Here is an 8,831-nt window from a genome sequence, read left to right on the forward strand (position 1 = left end):
TACCTTCAAGAGACAGAAAATTCTGTTGTGATATCAACAAATCTGTTACAGCATTATAGGTATATTAGCTTGATATTGCTACCTTTGCCTGGACAGTATGAGACACAGTTGATCAGCTCTCCTCTTTCAAAGCCCAGGCTTTCATCCAGGGAGAGAACATAGTTGTCATCTCTCTCCAAATCCCAAAGCCTGCCAATCAATTCATATAGTAGGTCAGTTCCACACTCTGTGTATGAATGTATGTGTGTGTGTATGTGTGAGTATGTGTGTGTGCCTGCTGAGTGAATGAGTAACCCAGTGAGTGAGAAAGACAATGTGTGTGTGTGTGTTTGTGTGTGTGTGTGCGCGTTAGGGCTGTAGGATTGTATCGATACAACGATGCATCGCGGTACGTAGTCTCGCGATACTGTATCGATCTTTCAGCCCGGAGTATCGATACAGCCGGGCGCTGTAAAATTTTTAATTTAATTTAAAAATGTTAAAAAAAAAAATATTTACATTTTTAAATCCAGTTTAAAAAGCATATTCTACAATATTAAGTTAAAAAAGCATACATATAAATAATTTTGAAAAACCATAAATACTACAATGTTGACAGTTTAAAAAGCATGGATATCAAATGTAAAATATTTATTAGCTAGCTCTCTGTCCAGTCATTGAGTTTGAGTTATCTAAATAGTGCATTTGAGCCATTCAGTTCAGTCTTGAACACTTAAAATCTTTCAGTAAATGATGTGTGTATCGCAATACGTATCGTATCGTATTGTATCGTGACTTCTGTATCGTGATACGTATCGAATCGTGACCTGTGTATCGTGATGCGTATCGTATCGCGAAATCCAAGATGATATACAGCCCTAGTGCGCGTGTGTGCGTGTATGTTCCACTCACCTGATAACTTGCTCCCCTGTAGCTGTGATGAGCAAGCCGTTGTCTGTCCAAGCGATATCTGCAGTCTGACCACTCTTTCCACTCAGCTTCACCTATTTACAAAGACCACAGACAATAACACACAGACACACACATATCTGTAAATAAAAGGAGTCTATTACGTCTCCGTACACAATGTCTTTTAAATTTCCTTGGAAAAAGACATTGAATTGAGCTGAATAGGGTGACGCTGTACCTTCATCAGCTCTTGAGCGCCCCCCTCAGGTCCCAGCGTGTACTGTGACAGCATCAGCGTTTCTGTGACAACTCCCAGCACATCCCTCCTACCCAGGTAGAAGAGCTTCTGGATGGAGCCGTCCACACTGAGGACAGAGCCACTCCGGCCACGCTCGTCCACACAGTGCACCTTGCCTGAACACAGCAAAGGAGAGGGATCAACGTACGCACGCGCACGCCCGTTAACAGGTGTACTGTTAATGAAATTTCAGTCTCACTAATGTGTTACCCACACCATTTGTTCCTTTCTGTTTTCCTACCTGACTGTTCTTCTTCAGTTAATTATTTTACAACTTCTGTGAAACTATCTTTCAGTCTGTTCTCATAGAAAACCACCATTTGCTCTGTGACATCACTTCCCTGTACCGTTTGTGTACAAGTGCACGTCACTTCCTCCATACCATGCTATAAGATGTCCTGCACTATTCATTCCCTCACTTCTGCGTGGGAAACACTTCCTACTCAGAGTTCGGTTTGCAAATCGTCATCCAGAATAAAACTATTGTCTTTTGTTTGAAACCAGCTTGAATCGACCACATCGTGTCTTCTTTGAAATCTAACTTAAACCAAGTCTAGATTTTCATTCATAGTACACACAGACAGTTTGTGGATGTCTCTCACCGTCTGCCGTGCTGATGTAGAACACCAGTCCCTCCTGAGGGCCCATCTTCAGCGGCGCTCCCTTGCCAGCCTTCCTCCAGTTGAACATGTCCAGAGCGCTCTCGTCTCCACCGACAGCCGCCCTCGCCAGCATCGCTACGTCCCTGTGGTCGCACACAAGCAGGGCGTCACCGCCAGCACTCATCCCACAATGAAAGATTGTCTCACAATGAAAAATGCTTTATAAATAAAATGAATTATTATTACTATTATCTCTACACAGGAATAGCAGCCTACAGTTTTGCAATGGTAAGATATACATTATGTTGGTTATGGTTAATGCTAACCCTTTAGGCATTTAGAATATCCATCAATGCATTAAAAACACTTTTTGCAAAGAGTTTAAGTAGAAGAACAGTTATCTAGAAACGTGTAGGTTTCTAGTGACTTACTCTCCAGGGGGGGTTGGTCTGAAGATGCAGTAAGTGAGAGCTTTGCTGTATTCGTGCTTTACTAGATGATTTCCCTGGAGTCTTCCCCTGGCGTCCACCTTCCATACTGCCAGAACCCCAATCTATGGAGAGGAACAATAACTCAACAACAGGGAGTGGAGTGGAGTGTAGGGTGTGTCTGTGTGTAAGGATGTGTGTGTGTGTGTGTGCGTGTGTGTGTGTGTGTGTGTGTGTGTGTGTGTGCGTGTACCTGCAGTGTGTACGCTCACACTTACCTGATCTCCAGTGACCAGCCGGCTGCCTGAGCTGCTCCACTCCAGCAGCGTGATGCAGGCGGTGTGTGTGGTGGGCAGGGCCGTCTGCTCTCCCGAGGGGTGTGTGAGCAGCAGCACCTCTCCAGTCTCCCAGCCCAGCGCCAGCAAGGGCTTGGTGGGGTGCCAGCGCAGCACCGTGGGCTGGAAGGGACGGTCCACATGGCAGCTCCCCACATACTCCCCCTAAATGAAGAAAGAAGAAGAATTCAGTGGAGTATGCAGGAAGGTATCATGGTACGTAAATGCTAGACAGTTGCTTGATTTCTTGAGTAAAAGTTTCTGCCAAAACTCCACACATGTAGCAGTCATTAGTGAGGTAATGGTATGGAAAAGAAGCTCGCCCACCTGTTGCAGGTAGAGGTCTACGTTGCCTCCAGTGGTCGGGCTGTTGGAGGCCACCGCCAACACAGGCTGGGTGGGATGCCATGCCACCTGGGAGGGGGCCCCGCTCGACTCAGGGGCCTCGATACGGTGATCAAAGTACACCGCCATGTCCCCAGCACCCTGCCCAGTGGAGGGAAGGATGAGGAAAACGGGACGGGGGTGATGGGAGACAAAATGGATAAATGAAAGATATGAACGTTGACCAAAGTTTTTTATTGATTGTACTCATTGAAATATGGCATTATGTTTTGTACATTTGATAGAACATGTAGTTTAACTAGCATGACCGTTTCAAACATGACCATTTCCATTCAATTTACAGATTTGGGACTTAGTAAATGAACCACGTGATATACAAACAAGCAGACGGGATCTGTCAACCAAATTTGTGACTTTGGTTAACATTTGTGTAGCTAATCATATGACCACATGTGTAGTAATATTTAGCAAAGGTGGGTTCAAAAATAATATATTATTTAGTTAGCTGACGTCAAGCTAACCCCCTGCCTTGTGCTAGCTAACTGTTAAATAGCTACATAACTCACTGGTACGGTAAGTTAGTTGACGTTAGCTAATGGTGCGTTCGTTTGTGGTCGGAGGTGGCAAGTCGCAAAATACCTACCTCCGACCTGTGTGCATTCAGCTATATACCATTATATCACAGTTACCTAGTTATATCTATATACCATTATATCACAGTTACCTAGTTATATCTATATACCATTATATCACAGTTACCTAGTTATATCTATATACCATTATATCACAGTTACCTAGTTATATCTATATACCATTATATCACAGTTACCTAGTTATATCTATATACCATTATATCACAGTTACCTAGTTATATCTATATACCATTATATCACAGTTACCTAGTTATATCTATATACCATTATATCACAGTTACCTAGTTATATCTATATACCATTATATCACAGTTACCTAGTTATATCTAGTGCATTCGAGCAACTGGGGGCTGAGAAACATATCCGAATTTGCGACGAGGAAGTGTGAGTTCATGAGGTGTTTTATTTAATCATTCCTAGTAGCAAGTCGCAATTTGCCACCTCCCAGTTAGAAACGAACGCACCATTAGTTGACGTTAACTAATACATTTGATGCTATGAGGCCTGTGGCAACAGATTAGCTAGCTAGCTATGCTAACTAGACATAGCTAGCTAACGGCCAGAAACCTACCTACAGTAGCTATATGTCACGAATGAAGAATTACCTGTAGAGCTTTCTAAATGGTGCCGTCGTATACGTGGTAAACACTCTTGATAGTCAATAAACAGTAAGAGCTTTCCTAGTTTAGTAGTAGTGTTTTGCACCACTTGCCCGGTGGAAGCGTCCCTTCCAGTTACCCCGACAACATCGAAGACTAGTCGGGAGAGGAGGAGTTACGGAAATGACCGAGTGCAATCCGAGGACTGGAAAGAGAATGCAGTCTGTGGCCGTGTCCGAAATGCATACTACCTGCTACTTGCTATATAGTAGGCACTATATAGTAGGCATACTACATACTATATAGTACCTACTATATAGTAGGCGAAATACAGTATGCATAGTTTTGATGTAGCATGCTGCATCTCGCCTACTATATAGCAAGTAGTATGCATTTCGGACACGGCCTGTCTGCTGTCATGTCGCGCTTTTCAGAAACACTTTCTTTTCTTGCATAACTCACTGATAATTGTGCTGCTGATCGAAGAGTTCGAGTCATGTCTCTGCATCAAAATCTGTATCAAAATATCTCAGTATAACTACTTTGGTAAAAGGAAACAAACAGATAAAGGTATCTGCTTTTTCTTCACCGTGCTATAGGCACATAGTACACAGTTTAAAATGTTCCACATTGTTGAGTGCATATTGGAATGACTAGGAAACCACCCAGTGAACCTACAAATTAAACTAACCTTAATTAAGGATGAAAGGACCCAATTAGCACTTGCTTCCCGTAAAAATAAAAAAAACTCATCATGACCACAAAAAAAACATTCTGGGAACTGTTCCCATTTAGGGACCCAAATTACAGCATACAAATACATCAAAATGGTCTCTCACCAGGGGAAGGATGCATAGTATTATTATTGTACTGTATATGTGTGTGTGTTTGACTACTTACAGGACATCCTTTGTAAATAAACAGCCACAGTACAGAAAGATGTTGCCTCTCAGGAAAGAGAGAAAACAATGCATCCTCCTTTGCTAGTTTTGAACAGTTTATTTTTGCCCTATGACATCTTCCTCTCCGCTCTTTAAATGTTTCATCTGGTAAAGGAATTACAAAAATTGTGTGTGTTTGTGTGTGTGTGTGTGTGTGTGTCACTGTTCCACACCACCTCGTCACACACAGTTCTTTCCTCTGCCTGGGCATGTGCTCCAGGATATGAAGCTGTTGGGCCAGCACCTGCAGCCCAGGCTGAAAGGACTTCCTTCAGTGTCCAGTATCCTCTACATCCTCTTGCCCCTCTGCTGGCCAAAGTCCTGTGGTATGCAACATCTGCACCCCCCGTCACAACCTGTGTCCCAAGGCCTGACCTGGGGCCAGACCTGGGGCTGACCTTTTCAGACCAAATAAGACTTCAAAGTCCAGTTGGTACAGTAAGTCTATGTTCTGGTCATCATGACTGTAAGCCCAGTGCAGGGGGCGCCAGCTCAGTCTTCAGGCTTTTCTCAAGCAGCACCAGGCTCTGCACAGCCAGGCTCCTGCAGTCTGCGTCAGTGTCTCCTTCAGCTACATCTGACAACAACCCAACAGCATACAGTAGCATTAGCGCTAAGCAGAGCATTCAGTACACCCAGAAAGGCTACACAGGAAATGTATGTAAAATAATTGTATAAAATATTTTTAGCTAAAACAACGAATAAAGAAGAATTCATTTGGGAGTATCTATACAGTTTATATGCCATTTGGACAGTGTATCCTTTGTAGGTAGAGATCGACACTGATGGGTAAATCCTGTCACTCTGTCCCCATGGCGGATATCCTGGATCTGTATTTCCCAGCAATGCTCCTTCCAGCTGTTTCTGTGTGTGTGTGTGTGTGTGTGTGTGTGTGTGTGTGTTGAGGGTGGAAAGAATATCCCTGACTGACGCACATTATGCAGCTGCAACCCCAGACACAGGCGTGTGTATTGTTATTCCTGTATCAAGCCTTTTATAATAACAACATGAACTATCACCTACTAACTAGTCATCTGCCAATTCCCATGTGCAAGCCAAAAAATGCAAATGTTTCTAAATACCTATTAAAAAGGAAATGGCAATTACCAATAACCCAACAGACTTGATAATTCTACTGTATATAGCCGAGGCTACTCACTATATTTTGTCTACGGTCTTCTCACCTGCTATTAGAAAAGAGACAGAAATACCATCCCACTGGAAAAATGCCCATGTCTTACTTTATTGCATTTTGACTGTCAAGGGCTTGGTCAGGCACTTTCTTTCATTTTTCTATGGCTTATTTTTTGATATCCAGTACCTGGCTTAAGTCACCCAGTACCTGTCTGAAGTCTGTGGACATGTGTACGCTACTATTCTTCAACTCTCCTTACCTGCTAGCCACGCTCTAGTCTCCAACAGCTGGTCGCTGAGTTCCACCAGCAAGTTCTGACTGGGCATGCTCAGAAAGACGGAGCAGACGGCGAATAGGACGCCTCGCCTCACCATCCTGTGTTCCAAACAGAGATTGGCTGGAATCAACATTGTACAGTAGTTGACAGGTTCTAAAGCTATGAGGACAAGGTTTTCATTCCTGCCTATCTTCCCTTCCCACAACGACAAAGACAAGGATCGGGTAGACTAATGGAGCCTTAAGGACAAACGAGGCCTATTCTGGGTTTGGTGGCTTGCTTATTCTCTAGGTGTCATAACACTAACAATACAATCTAAAAGCTTTATGTATTGTATTTGTCTGTGTTGACATGTACTCACTGGTCAACGTGGTAGCGCACAGCCCAAACAAAATCCAACAAAGCCCGGCCCATCTGAGTGGCCACCTGTAGCCAACCATAGACACACTATCACATACACTGGCCACACATAGGGGGACATGTGAGGTGACATGACATGATATGAGGTGACACCAGTACAAAAAAAGAATGTCAGTGTCTGTGTTTTATCCTACCGGTGCGTTGATGGCTAAGTGCATCAGGAGGCCCAAGGTGTGGATCAGCCTCCCCAGGACCAGGTGGTCACTCCCCATGAGGTCGAAGGTCACTTGAGGCCTAGGGAACAAGGTTGAGTGTTGCACTGGAGTGATGAGACACATTACTGGAATACTACTGTAAGACGGAAGATAAAATAAGAGAGAAACACTAGATACAGAGTAAGAAAAAAGAAGGAGTCCCTAGATAAGGTGGGGTGGGGGGGGGGGGGGGGGGGTAGCAGCATAAACAAGGGATATCCGGGTCTATATACATCCATATGTACAGTAACTGTGCAGTATAGAATATAACAAGATATATATACCTGCACACATTCAGTCTGTATAAATATACAAGTATAAGTCTAGGAGTACATTATATATATGTACAAGATATATATATGTACCTGCATACAAGCTGTGTATCACGTCTCACACACACACAAACACACACCTGTCGTAGTTCCTGAGTAGAGGGAAGAAGAAGTGGCCAGCAACAGGGGCGTAGCGATTTGGGGTGGCCTTGGCTGGAGGGCGGGTCACTCCCTGTGGGGACAGAAAATCAAAACCATCCTTAGATCCAAAGATGAGCCGTGGAGCGAGTCAGTCTACCGTCGGTACTCACTGCTACAAAATGTTACATGAAATGTACCTGCAAGCAGGAATGAGGGGGCTGGCAGAGGCAGGGCAGAGTTAGATCAAAACAAATCTGACGGCCGTATCAACTAGGGCACCATGACAGGTTGCCATGTCTCGGCCATGGGAACTCCCACAGTATCAACAGACACAAAGCACAACAATGAGGTTCAGAAAGTGAATTCCGTCTTCATTCACGTTTAAGAAAATCCTCATAAAGAGTTTTAAGCTTGAAACCAAGCCAACTGGCACAGGCTTGTACCTTTGTCTTTTTTCCTAATTTTCCCTTTGCCAGAATCAAATGTTTTGAGGTCACGATTCATCAGCAGGTCGCAGCTTCCCTGCTTGGCCCCCAAAAACAGACACTTTGTGCAGCCGACCTTGCTGAAGCGCTTGGTCTTGCTCTGGATCCGCCTCTCCACCACTTGTCGCCAGTGTTTGGGGTCGTCCCCAGGGTAAGGGGTCATATCCATGGTAATGAGGGGACCTGCCTTGGACAGGCCGTCCTTATCCGTGATTGGTGCTGAGAGCTCCTGAGCCGACATTGCCAATACCTGAAATACAGCAGACATCACCATCATATGAACAGTTATAACACACTAAGACATGTATAGTACATCACACAAGTGTTTATTTAAGCAATAAACCACGTGAGGCCGTGGTTTACAGTGATCTTAGAACAGCTAGGGGGCACGACGCGAGACCACGACTCAAGTGGTTGCTTTGATACAACGGTTACATCATCGGGGAACATTATGGATAATACAGAATATTTCACTGTCTTTTATATCGATTTTAGTGAGCTCCACCACAAAAAGCAGTTATGACAACAGCTACGTAATAATTCACAATATACCACTGTAGAGGCTTTACCCGTATTGAGAATTACTACACAGCTGTCGGAAATACGAAATATTCTGATTCACATTCTACTTTGCAAATCTACTATCACATTCTACTATCTACTATCCAATTATTGCTCAACAACTAACTGACATTATATTGGAGATATACCACACTCATGAGTTATTGCTTCATTTTACAACGGCTCTTAACCAATCAGATTGCAAGATAGAACTAAAACCGATGTATAAAACCATTGAAGATAATATAAAGATAAGA

The 8,831-nt window shown here is 43.7% G+C and overlaps 2 protein-coding genes across 2 annotated transcripts in view; both read right to left on the reverse strand.

Annotated features, from left to right (window-relative positions):
• Nucleotides 1-4,281, reverse strand: part of ift140 (intraflagellar transport 140 homolog (Chlamydomonas)) — a gene marked incomplete at its 3' end in the record, with an annotated part of 37,333 nt that extends 33,052 nt beyond the window's left edge. Inside the window, exons 1-8 of the mRNA XM_084456426.1 lie at nucleotides 4,155-4,281; nucleotides 2,879-3,037; nucleotides 2,495-2,716; nucleotides 2,220-2,341; nucleotides 1,789-1,931; nucleotides 1,127-1,302; nucleotides 892-983; nucleotides 83-189 (exon numbers count right to left, since the gene is read on the reverse strand). Of these exons, the coding sequence (XP_084312552.1) occupies nucleotides 83-189; nucleotides 892-983; nucleotides 1,127-1,302; nucleotides 1,789-1,931; nucleotides 2,220-2,341; nucleotides 2,495-2,716; nucleotides 2,879-3,025 (1,009 nt within the window). The 5' untranslated portion in view covers nucleotides 3,026-3,037; nucleotides 4,155-4,281. The remainder of the gene's footprint in view (nucleotides 1-82; nucleotides 190-891; nucleotides 984-1,126; nucleotides 1,303-1,788; nucleotides 1,932-2,219; nucleotides 2,342-2,494; nucleotides 2,717-2,878; nucleotides 3,038-4,154) is intronic.
• A 950-nt stretch (nucleotides 4,282-5,231) lies between these two features.
• The window catches only part of telo2 (TEL2, telomere maintenance 2, homolog), a 10,980-nt gene continuing 7,380 nt past the window's right edge, over nucleotides 5,232-8,831 (reverse strand). The window contains exons 16-21 of the mRNA XM_084456428.1: nucleotides 8,090-8,263; nucleotides 7,528-7,619; nucleotides 7,056-7,155; nucleotides 6,863-6,927; nucleotides 6,484-6,599; nucleotides 5,232-5,666 (exon numbers count right to left, since the gene is read on the reverse strand). Coding sequence (XP_084312554.1) covers nucleotides 5,548-5,666; nucleotides 6,484-6,599; nucleotides 6,863-6,927; nucleotides 7,056-7,155; nucleotides 7,528-7,619; nucleotides 8,090-8,263 — 666 coding nt within the window. The 3' untranslated portion in view covers nucleotides 5,232-5,547. The remainder of the gene's footprint in view (nucleotides 5,667-6,483; nucleotides 6,600-6,862; nucleotides 6,928-7,055; nucleotides 7,156-7,527; nucleotides 7,620-8,089; nucleotides 8,264-8,831) is intronic.

Source organism: Borostomias antarcticus (genome assembly GCF_949987555.1).
Source record: "Borostomias antarcticus genome assembly, chromosome: 22".
Taxonomy (NCBI): Eukaryota; Metazoa; Chordata; class Actinopteri; order Stomiiformes; family Stomiidae; genus Borostomias; species Borostomias antarcticus.